The 16,344-nt window shown below is 28.3% G+C and overlaps 2 protein-coding genes across 4 annotated transcripts; both read right to left on the bottom strand.

The window, feature by feature from the left end:
* Positions 1-2,130: 2,130 nt before the first annotated feature.
* Positions 2,131-3,100, bottom strand: LOC8270690. Its single transcript, XM_002533163.3, has 2 exons — positions 2,797-3,100; positions 2,131-2,312 (listed from the first exon to the last, which is right to left on the bottom strand). The coding sequence occupies exons 1-2, from the start codon at positions 3,098-3,100 to the stop codon at positions 2,131-2,133; spliced, it is 486 nt and encodes a 161-aa protein (XP_002533209.3).
* Positions 3,101-10,535: 7,435 nt separating this feature from the next.
* On the bottom strand, positions 10,536-15,955 carry LOC8270689. 3 transcript variants are annotated; one of them, XM_002533162.4, is made up of 4 exons: positions 15,635-15,947; positions 13,945-14,986; positions 11,820-12,690; positions 10,536-10,951 (listed from the first exon to the last, which is right to left on the bottom strand). In XM_002533162.4, the coding sequence occupies exons 2-4, from the start codon at positions 14,911-14,913 to the stop codon at positions 10,905-10,907; spliced, it is 1,887 nt and encodes a 628-aa protein (XP_002533208.2). In that variant the 5' UTR covers positions 14,914-14,986; positions 15,635-15,947; the 3' UTR covers positions 10,536-10,904. The 3 variants fall into 3 exon arrangements, with proteins under 3 accessions (XP_002533208.2, XP_048233058.1, XP_015583293.1); XM_048377101.1 differs by lacking the exon at positions 10,536-10,951 and adding an exon at positions 10,958-11,339 and having other exon boundaries at positions 15,635-15,955; XM_015727807.3 differs by lacking the exon at positions 10,536-10,951 and adding an exon at positions 10,958-11,319 and having other exon boundaries at positions 15,635-15,954.
* Between the last annotated feature and the right edge of the window lie 389 nt (positions 15,956-16,344).

Raw genomic sequence — 16,344 nt, 5'->3', positions numbered from 1 at the left:
CATTGGAGATGCTCTTATGTTCCCATCTTGACACCTCTATATAAGTATTCCTAATTTTATTTTCTTTCTTACAATTATATGCAGTGAAATTCACTAAGAAATTACTTTATTTGAAAAAGTAAATTAAATAAAGAAATAAAATTGAAGGGTATATTTTTGGTATTATAAAATGTATTGAAAAATTAATATATAATTCGTTCTAAAATCTTATCTATTTTATTATAATTTATTTTAGCTATAATAAATTTTGTAAATTTATTTATGTAAAATTTTAGGTTAAATTTCATTCCAATTAAAATATATAAATTTATTAATTTTATAGCTTTCAACCAAACACAATCTATTACTCTAAAATGCTAAGAGTTATAAATATTCAACTTCTATATACTACCATTTTTTAGTGTCAATATAATAGAATGGTTAATTGGAGTTTTTTTGGTTCACTTTTCTCTCTCTTTTTCAATAATTCAAGTAAAATTTGAAATAGATATCATTTATTATTATTATTATTATTTTAATATAAATATATTTAAAATTAATTTAAACGTGCTGATAAAATTTTTAGAGATAGTAAAATATTACTACTATTTATTTGTTCATATTTGGTAAGTTTTAAATTATTATAGTGGTGATAACTCTATATAATTTAGTTTAGCTATAATAAATTTTATAAATTTATTTATGTAAAATTTTAGATTAACTTTTATTTCAATTAAAATATATAAATTTATTAATTTTATAGGTTTCAACCAAATATAATTTATTATTCTAAAATGCTAAGAGTTGTAAATATTCAACTTCTATATACTACCATTCTTTAGTGTCAATATAACAGGATAGTTAATTGGATTTTTTTGGTTTACTTTTCTTTCTCTTTTTCAAGGATTCATTTGAAAGTTGAAATAGATATCATTATTTATTATTATTATTATTATTATTATTATTATTATTATTATTATTATTATTATTATTTAAAACTAATTTAAAGCGTGCTGATAAAATTCTTAGAGGTAGTAAAAATGCTGCAAATTATTACTACTATTTATTTGTTCATATTTGGTAAGTTTTAAATTATTGTACTGGTGATAACTCTATATGTTTGATAAGTTGAGAATTTTGAATACAGTAGTTCACTGTGTGATGATAAGGTGGTGGTTAAAGTATTGAGGTGAGCAACAGTCACTTTTAATAATTTATAATTTACAAAATACTAATTATTTGTATGTGTATTGTATAATTATTATAATTATTTTAATTACAAATGTTAATATAATTAAATTTATAAATAAGATTTAATATTATTTATAATATTCTGAAAAGTAATAATAAATTAAATATTTAAGTACATTTTTAATTACTAATATTTTAAAATTTTATTAGTGCGATAATATAAAAATTATTTTAAAAATATTTATTAATTAACTATTAATATTATAAATATAATTAATATTACTATTTTTTTAGAATTATAAGTTATTATATAACTAGAAATTAACGTATTAGTTAATAATAATATAATTCAAAATGTCATATTCTAGTATTAAGATCATTGTTTAACTAAAAAATTCATTTGTTAATTAATATAATATCAAAAATATAATAAAAATATATTTTCTAAAGTTAGAATTATCTTTTAATTTAAATGTAGCTTATTGATCAATAATCTAATATAAATTATAAAAATTTGTATATAAATTTGAATCTATATATCAAGAATAAATATACATAACAAGACATATGTCAAAATATAGTGAGACATATCAAAAAAATTATGTCTCAAAATTAAGATATATATATATATATATATATATATTTTAAGTATTGTAAGGTTGAAATGATAATTTTAGTTTCTTTAAAAAAAATTAAAAATAAGGAGGAGTTTAATGACACAATTGAAAGATATTATTTTTAGAAGTGCAATATACGCGCCATAATTTGAATAAAAGAAAACTTAAATGAGGCAATATAATTATGTGCTAAATTAATCAGAAAAGGCTAAGATTGAACTTGAGCAATAAGTTTAGGGGACAAACTGAACCTTATTCCGTTTTTCCATGAAGTACACTTTCTCTCAAAAGAAATAACAAAGCCACTAATTAATTGGTACTAGACGGCCATTATGATAAAAATCTAGAGGTTTATATAATTATGCTCAATCATCCATTTGAGGCTCCAGTGGTCCTCGGCACACTTATACGCCCAATATGCCCATCCAAAAGTGGCCCGCCCATAAACTTCTAGTTGAGCTTTACCAAACCTTTGGTAGTCTTCTATTGATGCTCCATTTACTCCCCATTCTCCACTCCATTCTCCTGCCAGATTTCGTTTGAAACAACTTTTAGTTTTTTCTTTTCTCTTTATTTAATCTTAAATATGGCTAGCATATTACTTTGTTAGGTTAAAAGAAACGATAAAACTCTTTTCATAAAGTAAAAATAAATTATTATATTTTAAAAAAAAGTGATCTCAAATTCGAGATCTCAACTTCCAGTACTAAATATTTAGCTATCGTATCAAAATCTAAAAGTTAAATTTATAGTTGTGTAGTTAAGAGTGAATTAGGTCTCAGAAAAAAAATATTCTAATTATTAATTAGATTTGACTTGAATTCTAAAATTAAGATCTTATAGTTCCAGAGACAATTTTAAAATCGGACAAAATTAAGAGAAATTTTAATCTTAATTTGACGTGAAACATGCATATATTCTCTCTACCATTGGATGCCAATAATAGCATATCATGAGTATATGTTTTGAAAACATTTAATCCGATAATTAAACATGAATTTGGACTTACCAACAAAACTGAGGGGACCGTTCGTAGTAGTCACAACACTTAGATCACTAGACCGCTGGTTGTAAATGTAATCGATATTCTGTTGTACATTCATGTTGCTGAACACTTCTGTAAATAGGCTGTAGTAATGCACGTCGATGGCTACCTGATTGAGGCTGCTTGCAAATGACAGAAGTTCCTTTGCGTCAGCATCTCCTAATCTGTTCGAAAGGATGACATAAGCATCTTTGGTGTGCTTTCTTACAGCATTATAACCTGCTTCGTAATACTTTATGAGGGTGTCTAGATCGACTCCAGGGGCCATAGGTTCATTCATCAATTCAATCCCCGCAAGACTTAGGTTGCCAGCATATCTGGTTTATAGGAAGATCTATATCAATGCAAAGATGTAACTTCAGGTGGATTTACTCATAATAATTATTGGAAATAAAATGAGTAATTTAATTATTCTACTACTTTAATTAATTTAATTTAATTTTTGTTCTTATAACTTTTTTTTAAAAATACTTTTATTTTAATCCAATAGATATATTTTTAAATTTTATTTTTGAATAATATTTAAATACTTATAAAGAGCATATATAATGAAATTATATGTTAAAAATAATTTAAATATTATAAAAAATAAATTAAATTATTTATTAAATTATCTTAAAATATAAAGTGTTAAAGTGACTATATAAATTTTATTTAAGCGTAAAAATGTGCCTTTAGTCAAAAGAAATAATGTACACTTTTCTAACTGTGTAATTTCTTTTAGATCACTTTGGTTTAAAGTTTTCCAATATTTACATCGGTGACTAATATTCGAGTCAACGCGAATGACTTAATAATATGACCTAATGTGAGATTCTTGTAATAGTCATTGGAAAAAGAAAAAAAAAAAAGAAAAACTCACGACTCCCTTAAAATTACAAGATTGTGCGAATTCACTTGTATTTCAAATTTAATACATTTTTCTCTAAATCTCTTTCTAAACAGCAAAATATATATATTAATATTAAATAATCAATATATATTAACTAACTAAAATCTTAATATATAAATAAATATATAAATCTAAACTGAGTAAGTAATACATTTCCTTTTCCAATTTGTGTTTGCCCACTATGGGTTTGTCTAAGGTCTGTTGATTTCACCTCTCTACCTTTTCCTAGAAGACTAGTGTTTTTCTCTAACTCTACTCCTGAGAATGAGAATCATATTTATGGATAGATAGTTGGTTTTCCACTTGCGTTTTTCTAACCAAGCAATTTCAGTGAGGAAAGGAAATGGGGGACTAAAAGTTAAGGATGAAAAATATTTTTCTTATTTTTTTTCTGAAAATGGGTAAAAAGTATAAATATACAAAAAATGTTATTTTATTATGTTAAAATTATAAATATATCTTTACTTTTATTATTAGCCAAAATGAATTTGTAAATCCTTTTCATCATTTTCTATCACATTTCTATCCATTTTTTTCCTAGATTCTCCTCTCTCCAAAGCAAATAGCAGTTCCTTAAACTATTACCAATTGATGCTAAAGAAGCTCTTTTATTATGAAATACAGAAATCAAAGTAAGACAATCTGAAATAAAAATACAATTAGACACGTCCATAGTTATGGTCAATTCCATCCCTTCCTCCATTGCAGCAACTTGTCTTGTTCAGGCCAAAACGCATGGTGTAAATGACAAGAAATAACTGCTAACTATAGATTATTGGATAAAATACATAAATGGCACCTAGATTATGGCTATTGCTTCTATTTGGTACCACGGATCCATAATAACATTTATTAGTACCTAACATACACATTAATGATTCAGACCACAATACCATTACATTTTCTAGCAATTTTCAGCTGACGTGGCAACCGGAATTTGAGACTAGAATACATGTCAACAATGACATGTCTAGAAGCCTCCTAGTCAGTATTTAAAACCCCTAATTCCCTTATTTTTCTCTTTATGTGAACCTATTGCAATTCTCTCAACTCTCTTGTATCTATTCTCTTCTCTCTTTTATCTTTTTCATCTTCCTTGCTATTCGATTCTTTCCTTTAATTACACCTGTATTTAATTAGCTATATTAGCTCGATTTCTTACATGTATATAGTATTGAATCTTGAGGTTATTAATCCTATTTTGATGGTTACAAACAATTAGGAATGATTAATTTTATGTTTGAGTATTTATGTGCATGAAGGAAAATTGTTTCTTCTAAATCTAGGCAAATTCACGCCCATGAACTTTTATTCACGGCCGTGAAACTTCAGTTTTCCAACCGTGAACAAAAGTTTCCAGCCATGAAGAATTCTCGCCTCAAACAATAGAAAGGGCAATAGCGTTCAAAACATCCTTTCTAGTCTTGAACATGAGAATTCACGGCTGTAAAGAAATGTTCACGCCCATGAAAAATGCCTTCCTCCTAAACTTGAAGAAACCACAGAAGAATTCACGGCCAAAGTTCCTAAATCGTAAAACCTATGTTTCCATCTGTGAAAAATTCTTCCCAGTCGTGAAGAAAAAGTTCACGCCTGTGAATGATGACAACTTTCCAAAACTTCAAAAAATCACGATAGAGGTCGCGACCAAAGTTTCCAAGCCGTCAAACCTGAGTTCCCAACCATGAAAACAGTCTTCCCACTCGTAAAGAATTGTTCATGGACATGATGGGTTCCAGCTTTCAAATCTGTTTTTCGCGTTGATGCTTCACAACCGTGAAAAATTCTTTCCATCCGTGAAGCTGCATTTATGAAGGTTTTTGAAATGGCTATTTTTATATTTTATGAAGGTACAACGTCTCTATTTCATCTAGAAGTATTTAAACATCATTTCGAAGTGATCTAGGTCAAGCAAGAGCATTTATTTTGAGCCTCCATTGTGCATTTACTCTCAACAACTTCAAATTTTCATCTTTTTCATCTTGTATTAAAGATCCAAGCTTGAGATTGAATCTTTGACTAGTTAGATATTTAATTCTTGTATTCAAAGCTCAAAATGTAAGATTGAGTGTTTGGGTAAAAGTCTAAAAAGCTCTTGTAACTAAGATTGAAAATTTTATATTGGGTTAGAGTGTGAGCCTTGGAAAACACTTGTATTAGAGTATGAGCCTCTAGAAAAATACTTGGGTTTGTTCTTAGCATTGTAAAAGAACATAAATAGATTTATGTTTGTAATTATATTTGATAGTGGAAATCTCAAGAGAATTCTTGAGGAGTAGATATAGGCAAGAGTTGATCGAACCATTATAATTTCTTAGTGTTGTGAGTTGTGCTTAATTTTTCATTATTTGTTTAAATTCATTTTTAGTTTTTGATTTCAATCAATTCACAATCCCCTCTTGATTGCCTATATATATATATAATTTAGTTTTCTTGTAACCATTGATTAGCTTAATGAATTCAGTTTTATCTTTCACCAAGTAAGACAGAAAAATAGTATACTTTTAATAAATATAGATTTTCTTAATTAATATCACTTTTTATCACTATTTTTTAAAACTATTTCTAATAACTTATTAAGAAATAAAATTTCAAAGTATAAAAGATTAAATTGAATGTTTTATTATCTATTAAATAGTGAAATCTATTTTTTTCAATTACCTATTAAATTAATAACTAAAAAATAAATTATAATTTAAAATGTATAAAAGTAAAAGAATTGTAAGAGAAAAATATCTTTTTAGATCAGAGCTTTCGTGGATGATTTGGATGATATGGCACCATATTAAATTACACGTTATTCTTATAAGAGTATCCCCAATTGTGCTCTTTATTTTAAAAAGTATAATTTCTATAATAAAGAGTAGATTAAGAAATATTTGCATATAAAGAGTAGAACATATTATTTAGGTCCAATTAGTCTTTATATTTTATTTTATGTCATATTTTTATTTCTATAAACATTAATAGTTTTATTCCTCTTTTTCTTTTTTCTATACCAATAGAAAAAATAAGAATTGCAAATATCAATGAAATTAAATGCATAAAAATTTGTAGTGCATTTATTAAATATATAAAGTAGAGAGTGAATTTGGCTCTCAATATGTAGAGAGTCAAATTGACTCTCTATTTTATATTTAAAGAATAAAGAGTGCATTGAAGTGTTATTTTATTATATACTCTTTAAAATAAAGAGTTTGATATAGTACATTAGAAATGCTCTTAAAAAATAATTCATCAATTTCTTATAGTATTAAATATATATATACATATATATATATATATTATAGGACTAAATAAATATACATGTGAATAAATAAATTAATAAAATAAAAGTTAGCATATCATTTTTTTTTTACTTTTTGTTTTTAATTTTTATGAAAATTTATAGTGAGTTATTTAAACTACATCATAGGTGTACATATATAGTGTGATTTATTCATCAATTTTTTATAGGATTAGGAATGTATATGAAATTATGATTGGAATAGATTAATTACTAATTAATTTTTTTATGCTTAGAAAATTAATTAGTAATTAATTAATATTAAAAAAATTAAATTAATTGATAACTTGTTGGTTGGTTAAATGGACTCTCGTTCTTTACTGTTTACACCAATGCCTCTTTCCACCAATGCTACTTACTTGAATTGTTATAGCTTCTTCTTTAAGCTTAAAAGACTTCAATAAACTAATTAATGCTTATTAAATACAAAACATTTAACGCTTATAAATACAAAATTCGTGATTACTGATAAAAAAATTTGATTAACTATCGATAATGATTTTCTTGGTTTGACTTGAATTTCTGATTTCCTGAAAATTAAATCAGCAAAAAGACCTTAAGAAAATAAGAAAACTGAATTGTGAAGATATTGCGTTCCAATTAATCTTGTGATGATTCCTTTATATAGACTTCGACATCATTTTGTTTTTATAAATATAATAAAAATATAAAATTTATAAATAAGTAAATATTTATTTCACTGATAATTATTTTTATTAAACAGTTAAATTAAATTTATTTGATAAAATCTAAAAGTCAAACGTTAATAGTTGGTCTTATTCTAATTACTTGATAATTGATTTGAATTTTATTTTTAGACTATACGACCTTTATTTAAAATAGCTGTAATTCAATAATTTATTTTAAATCAACTTTTATACAATTCATAATACATAGTTATTTTTTAAAAGTTGTAATTAATAATTAAATCTTTAGGATATATATTTAAGACATTTAACAAGAACTTTGCGTTATGAAATTTAAATTCTAATACCTACATTTAAAACAAATTCTGTCAATATATTTAATAATAAGTATATCTAAGATGAATAAAGTTAATTTTATATATATATATGAAAGCAATGTTTTAACATTATTTTTTCTTTTTTTCATGGCATATTATATGAATCTTAAACTTTTTTTTTTAGAGAATTAATAATCTTAATATTTTTTACTATTTATATAAAGTATTATATTACAACTTTAACATCTTAATTATGATATATAATTATTTTACATCTTTCCACCTTTTTGAATTCCTTTTCATAACTCACTTTAGATAAACCAATATTTTAACACTGTTTTTTCTCTTTCACATAGCATATTATATGAATCTTAAGTTTCTCTTTTTTTTTTAATTCTTAGAGAATTAATCAATTTAATATTTTTTTACTATTTTATATAAAATATTATATTACAATTTTAACACCTTAATTATAATATATAATTATTTCACATACTTTCATATTTTTGAATTTCTTTTTATCACTTCTACTTTAGATAATTTTTTTAAGTATTGTATTACAACATAAAACAACTTAATTATAAATCTTAATTATAAATCTTAATTGTTTTATAATTCTTTTTTTAAATTATCTTTTATAATTTTAACTTTTGATTAAATTTTTAAATTTTTATTTTCATAATCTAATAATTATCTTATTAATTAAAAAATTATTTTTTATTTTTATTCATCATATTTATATTCATTTAAATCCTTCGGTCTTTCTTTTCATTCTATCTTATATATATTTTATTGAAATTATTTTGACAGAGTTTAGTTTCAAGTAAAAAGACTTTGTTAATAGAATTAGTTTTTATATTAATAAATAAGGTATTTTGAATGTATTTATTAACAAGTACTTTCTAAATTAGATTTTTGCAATTTAATAAATCTATGTCTATATATATGTATATGAGAGCAATATTTTAATTTAATTTTTTCTATCCTACATGGCATGTCATATGATTTCTAAACTATTTTCTTTTAATTTTTAGAAAATTAATCTATTCTAACATATTTTTCTAATATCGTAAAGAGTATTATTATGTTACAACTTCCAACAACTTAATTAGGATATTTAGTTATTTCATATTCCTATACCCTTTTGAATTCTTATTCTTTCACTTTAAACAATTTCTTTTTCAGATATTGTATTATAATATACGACACCTTAATTATATAATTTAATTATTTAATAGTCCTATTTTTCTTCAAATTCTTCTTTATAATTTTTATTTTTAATTAGATTTTTTTAAGATTTTTTATTCTCATAGTTGAATAATTATATTATCAATTAAATAATTATTTTTTAATTATAATATTTATATTTTATTTATACCTTTCATCCCTCATTACATTCTATTTTGAATATATTCCAATGAAATTATTCGATATGGTTCAACTTCGAGTAAAAAAATTTAGTTAATTAAAATTTAGTTTTTAGGTTATATTTTCTATAATTTAGTAAATTAGAAAAAGACAACATAAAATATTCTTACTTTTATATATGTAAACTAAGAAAACATTACTGAGTTATATACTTAAAATATATAAAGTATTAAATCAACAAAAAGATATTAAAAAATAAATAAAATAATCAAATATTAAATCAAGTTACAACATAATAATTTAATTTGATTCAATTTATATTATTAAAATATTTAATTTATTTAATCTTATAAAATACTCCTATTTATTTAATTTCATATAGATAGTAAAAGAAAATTAAAGAGTTCAAATTAGAAAAATTAAATCATATAAGAAGAGAGAATAAAAAAAAATTTATGAATAAATTTATCGTCATCAAAATTAATAAATATTTATATATCCAATAAAATATTCGACATAAAAGTATATATATTTATATTTAGTTAGTTATATAGTCAATCAATCTTTTTTAATATTTTGTTAAAGTTTTGTGGCATATTATTATTCGATTTAAATTTTAACAATTTTATAATTTTTATTGACATTAAAATTAAAATTAGACCGTCCATAGGCGGGCAACTTATCTAGTTTTAATTATAGCATTTGAAAAAAACCAAAAGCCCTATGTACTAACTTGTTGGGCGTAGACAGCCAAAAAAAAAAAAACAGTAATTTAATACTTTAAATTCGTTGATTCAAGAGACATTTAGGGGAAGTGAGGCTATCATTCAACCGCCTACTATAAAATAAACCAAGTTGGAGAAGATCGATTGTCACCGGAGACCATATATTACGGCTGAGAGTGCAAGTAAGATTTTAGAGCTTAGTTGAACCATTTTAAAAACGTTTAGAGCTTAACTAAATCGTTTAGGAATATTTGAAAAACTTAAAGAGTGAGATAAATTAACATTGAATAATTAAATTGTATTTTGATACAAACTTCAAAAGAGTTGGTAATGAAGATAATGACAGTAATATAATTACGGTGCAAGTTACAGGAACAATCCTTGTGCCTATATATTTGTCATATAAAGATAAAACACGAATGCTGAAGCACAAACCTGGAAGACTATTGCAAGAATCTGAGTAGAGAATTGACAGTTCAAAGACCCAAGATTTATTTTATATACACAAAAGTTTCTTTAAAATCACTCCAGAAAACCCAAAAAGAAAAAGAAAAACAAATGCTTCACATCCTCTGGGCTATAATTGTTCTCTACACTCATAAAACGTTCTTCCATTTTCTACATTTGACATAAACAAAGAAGAATTGGGGAATAAAAAAAAATATTAATGAAACAACAAAATTTATGAAACAGTTGTTACTCTCTCGACACGATCCATAATCATTTGTATTAAGCTTCTCCTCGAAGAAATAGCAAGATGCAGCAGTCATTCTGAGCTCATATATGTGCTAAAGGTGTTGAAGACATTTCACTCATTGCATCTGTCTCCCTCCTGTCTCAAGAATCATCTTCCACGAGCTGCAGATTGTACCCATGCTTTATATCTGTGCCAAATTAAAGTTCCGATCTAATGCTCAGGAGTTCAATGCAAATATACTACAAACATCACACATTAAGCTTTGGATAAACAACTGCGTAACTGAATACAAGCTTAAAGGCACAACGCCATTGCCCATTTAAAAGTATATGCATTTTACGCGGCGATTGAGACCGCATTTGTCAACAGGTAGGCTGGAATATAGTGAAAGAAGGCCCCAAGATTGTGGTTCCAAGAACATGCGTAGATACCGCCCTCACTAGGCCCCATCAACAATCAACAATTAAATTATTAGATACACTACATCAATGTCGTCTCCTCCCCAATTAAACAGCCCACTAATGTTGTCTCCTCCTCTCAATTAAATAGCCCCACCTGGGATCCAGATGCAAGAACTATATGACACAGAAGTAATGCACCAATAATTATTGAATAATTTTCCAATAGAAGGATGAATTTGGCAGCCAATGTGGCTCTATATTATAGAATTTTGTTCTTCAATAATGAATGTGAACCAAGTTGCAGCCAACATGAATGAATTTACTACCAGAAGGATCTCTTTATGAAACAAGTATACGTTAACCTCCCACAAAATGCTCCCTTGTCTTTCTTCAAAGACATTGCAAATTATTAGACTTCCAGCAGATATTTAGTAGCACAGCTCAATATCGTGTTCAATTTATGAGAATATTCCAAAATTTAGAGTTATCATTTGACAGTTGACAGTAACTGAATCACCTCCTTGTTCTTGTTCATAAATATGTAATTAATTAATCAATTTATTACAATCGGTCGATAGGTTTCACAATTAAAATCTCTTTATGATAAATATCAGGTAAATAAGTCAATAGAATTACTTAGAAATGTAATGGTACCTTTTAATGATGGCTTATCATATTTATCTTTCCTCTCATCCTCATTCTTCCATTCACTATCATCATCATCATCGCCCATTTCATCTCTTCCATCATTTCCTATGTCACTTTCACTTGCTGTTTCCCATTCTGAATCATCACTGTCCTGGCCATAGATTTCGCCATCACCCTCACCATGGACACCCCCATGTTTAATAGCTGCCTCTCTAAATAACCAGGCCGCACGCATCTGCTTCTTCACAAGACGCTCAGCATAGTCGGGAACTTTGTTTTGTCTCAAACATAGATCAGGATCATTTGACTGAGAGCATTCATTAATGAATAGAATGGCATCTAACAAGCTTTCTTTAGCTAATCCCAGCATGTCATAAGCCTGAGCTCTTCTCCAAAGGCTTTTTGCATGACGGTTCAGAGGGTTGTGGAGACAAAGGGCACGTGTAGCATCACTTATAGCAGCCAAGGGTTGCTGTAATAGCAGATGACACTGAGCTCGATTACTGTAGAGAACAACTCTCTCTTTTTTGGATCTCATTGGGCACAATGACAATGCTTCAGAGTACTTTGATGCAGCTCCTGAGATATTCCCTGATGAGAATAGGGAATTTCCTTCAAGCTTGACCACTAATGCTGCTGCCTGCTTAATATGTAAATCTTCTTTTGGCATATTCTTTTCCCATTTCAATCTTTGTTTTGAAGTTAACAGTTCCTCAATAAGTTCTTTCGTGCGGTTGCTGATAGAACTACGACCCGTTCCTTGTGATTGAATACAATCCTGAAGAACATTAACAATGGAATCCCCAAGCTTTTTGTGATCACCCAGTGTGGAGATCTCTGAGAGGTCAATCAGGGCAGGTACTGCCTTGTCAATCACCTATAAGACAGGTTGAGTAATAATAAGCAAAACATGGACAGTTTAACTTTTAAAATCCAAAGCAAATATCCATCTTTTACATTAAAAGTCAAGTCCCTATTGACCAGTTTTCTCCTAAATTACAAGAAAAAACTTCAAGCTATTATGGTTAGAACTGTCAAATAGGATGATTCTAAGATCCTTTGGCACAATTAAAGACGGAAATCTGGGTTAAATTATCTGCTAGTCAATGAAAATGCAACACTTATCTCACTTCTAATGATTGAGTAATAATGTATTCAACGAATCAGGAGAATTAGCATTTAGCATTATGCTACACAGTTAGAATAAGATACAAACTTGCACAGGGTGCATCTTGCACTGTGTGTGGACCATGTTTGTTGCACAATCCAATTCAAAAAATTTGAAGAAGAACTCAGAGTTGTTTGCATGCTCACTCTTCTGGTCTTCCCATCTTCATACAGCACACACGGATGAACATGTGCATATCATACATACTCTTTTTCACTAGGTTTTTGCCAAATTCTACTTTTAGAGTGTTTCATGAGAAAATAAGTGGGTTTTATGGCCATGGATTACAAGCCTTGTGAATCCATGTGCCATATAATGATACTGTAAAGTTATTTGTGCCTAAATAGTATGAATGAAAAGATTGGTGCTATGAAGTGTCCAGATCCTTAAAACAGACTTATTAAAGCAACTTGTCATTTGAAATCATTGACGGATGGAATTCTAGCTTCCACAACATTTCCCAGTTACTAATTTGTTGCAGCCCCAATAATTGCACGAGAAAATTGATTTTTCTTTTCTACTTTTCCCTTTGCTTCATTGCACGTTTGCAATGGGATACACAACCCAAGCAGCCATAAAGGAAGAAAGAGTCCAGAACTAGGAATTCTGAACATTAATGAAAAGAAAGAGAAAAGACATATGAACTTAATAAATATCACAAAAGAGAAAAGAAAGAGAAGACAGAATCCGACAAACATAAACTCCATTTATAATATGCAAAGTAAAAAAAGGGTGCCGTCAACCATTGGTACCATGTCCTCAATAAGTCATATGAACTTAATAAATATTATAGGAAATAATTGCTCCTATCCATACTTCAAAAATTGAATATATGCACAACAACTAAGTGAAGTTCAACGAAACGCAGTTCAAGCAATTTTCATAGATATGCAGTAAACTTAGTTATCATCAAAACTTGAAAAATCAAGTCTATTGCAATATAATAGATGATATTTCATTTACCTTATGGCATGTACTTGGATCTTGAAGCAACCATAGTAGACAATCTATAGCCATATATTGCCAGTCATCAGATGAGCGAGCAATGTTGCACAACGCCTCAATTATACCAGGACAGCTAGCAACCGGTCCCCTACCAAGCTTGTGATGACAAATTGTTCTTAATAAACCAATACCAGCAGGTGAATTTTCGTTAACAAGTCCACCCCACATGCCTGGCAATTTTACTAAGAATTCAGGCTTGCATATGGTAGGAAGAAACTCAGGCTTGAAAGCAAAACAATTAATAAGCTGAAGTGACCAGCACTGCAACTGACTAGCCCATTCCTCTGCTTTCCTGGACTCCATTTCAACACCTCCCATGCCACGAGTAAGCAAATCACAGTGATAACTTAGCCTTCTATCGACATACTGGTAAAAATGAGAGTAAACTATCTCTAATGAACTCATTGCAAGTTGAATGGAGAGCTCAAGGATTTCACCTTGACTTGCCACAGCAGGAAAAGTACTGGCATATGTGGCCAAATGTCCTAGAGCTCGAACTGCCACTCTCTGTTCCACCCATGTCAACCTCCCTCTCAAAAGCTCAACCAGGGGAGGAATCACACCAGCATGGACAGCACTTTCAGCAAATTCTTCCATGTTCATGGTGTAGGATCCAATAATATGAGCAGCATAGTAAGGAATGTATATGTTCTGATCATGAGAAAGCCACCGTCTATTCTTTAAGCCTTTCCATATAAGTGCAGCCATGCATTCAAATATTCCCAACTCAATGAACTCAGGATCATTAGGATGTGCCATAGCAGTGTTCCAAAGGCCACTGATAGGGAGAACCTGCCCATCATCATCTTGTGAAGGAAGCTCTCTGAAAAATTTCAGTATACTTGCCCTACGCTTACTTGGATTTCCTTCCTTCATGACACAGAAAAAGCATCCTGGGTACGGACAGTCTGGTGATACTTTATCCATGCTCAAATATTCAACTTAGTTGAGTTCACACACCACCAAGTCAATTCTTCATTGAATGGTGAAACTTCCAGCACTGCGTGACACATAAATTGATAAATATGATAGGGACATGAACAAGGAACTTCCACAGCCTTGTCTTTTTGTTTAGTAAAACAACTGATACCAGCTTTCAGTTAAAAATTTAAAATGAAATACCAATTCCTCTCAGCCATTAATTTTATTTCCCTTAATTCAATAAACCTTTGAATTTGTGCATAATTTAATTCTTTTCTTTGTCCTTATTCCTTCAAGTAGTGAAAAAAAATTGTTACCTACTTGAAAGAGACCCATTCATTAAGCCAAAGGAAAATTTATAACTTAAATTCGTATAGTAACAGCAAAAGCATAAATCTCTATTAAGCAGAAAACAAATAACATCACAACCTTTTGCTAACATAAAACAAATACTAATATGCAATCAATTAGATCTTAAATAAGAAAAAGAAAAAAAAACACATGTAAACTAAAAACAAACCCAACCCAAGTCCTTAAATAATAAGAGATCCAAACCCCATTATCCCTTGATCCCATATAACATTTGAAACCCAACAAACAAAGAAAGAGAAAACTAAAGCTCCAATCTTATACTGCTAAATTAAAGGAAAAGAAAAAGATTCAATTCTGAAAACCACAAAACAAAAGCCAAAACAATAAAAGAAAAAATAGAAGAGACATGAGATACCTTTGAAGACCCCGTTTAAAGGCTAGCTAGAGATTATAGGTACAAGAAGAACCTGCACTAAAATTCTCAAAAGCCAAAACACAAACAAAGAAAAAGTTATTAACTTTTTCTTTGAGTTCTCTGTTAGTCGATGTCTATGTCTATTGTTGTTGAAACAAAACGGCACCGCATGAAGAGAGAGCAAGTGGAAGTGGCGAAGCAGAGTGGAGGGGAAGTGTGATTTTCTTTGATGGGTTTGTTCGATTAGGACAGCGAGGAGAAGAGGATCTCTTGTTTTTGTAATGAGAAAACACACTACTACTGCTCTTGTTTTAATGTAATAGCTTAAAAATGAAAAACAATAAAAATCCAATTTTTTGAACAAAACACTCTTTTCCACACTCCTGCCCAGCAGTTCACGCGCGTGAATGGTGCGAAGGATCCAATTGTATAGGAGCGTGAAGATGGGGTTGAGAGAAAGCGCGTGGAGAAATAGAGATATAGGAAATTGGCAAAGGTTTTTAAGGATGGGGTCAGGGATTCTGAGCAAAGTTTGTGGGTTTTGGTCCCATTTCCTTACACGCCTGTCTCTTTGGTTTAAAAGTGCCTTCTTTACCGTTTTTGATTTTCAGATTTTGAAATTACCGAAATATCCAACTCACTTTCCTTTAATTGATAAGTAGAGTATTTTAATAAGCTTTTGAAACGAAGTGAATGATGATATTACATAA

The sequence above is a fragment of the Ricinus communis genome, chromosome 7, assembly GCF_019578655.1.
Source record: "Ricinus communis isolate WT05 ecotype wild-type chromosome 7, ASM1957865v1, whole genome shotgun sequence".
Lineage (NCBI taxonomy): Eukaryota > Viridiplantae > Streptophyta > Magnoliopsida > Malpighiales > Euphorbiaceae > Ricinus > Ricinus communis.
The sequence above is the reverse complement of the archived record's forward strand: the minus strand, read 5'-3'. Positions and strand labels throughout refer to the sequence as shown.

Bases quoted from the DNA above. Each gene is read 5' to 3' on its own strand.
- LOC8270689 (XM_002533162.4), bottom strand. From the start codon at position 14,913: ATGGATAAAGTATCACCAGACTGTCCGTACCCAGGATGCTTTTTCTGT. The intron at 12,691-13,944 runs GTAAATGAAATA...CCTGTCTTATAG, and splicing joins ATCCAAGTACATGCCATAAG to GTGATTGACAAGGCAGTACC. The intron at 10,952-11,819 runs GTACCATTACAT...AATTTGGCACAG, and splicing joins TGATAAGCCATCATTAAAAG to ATATAAAGCATGGGTACAAT.
- LOC8270690 (XM_002533163.3), bottom strand. From the start codon at position 3,100: ATGGCCCCTGGAGTCGATCTAGACACCCTCATAAAGTATTACGAAGCA. The intron at 2,313-2,796 runs GTAAGTCCAAAT...GAAATCTGGCAG, and splicing joins CGGTCCCCTCAGTTTTGTTG to GAGAATGGAGTGGAGAATGG.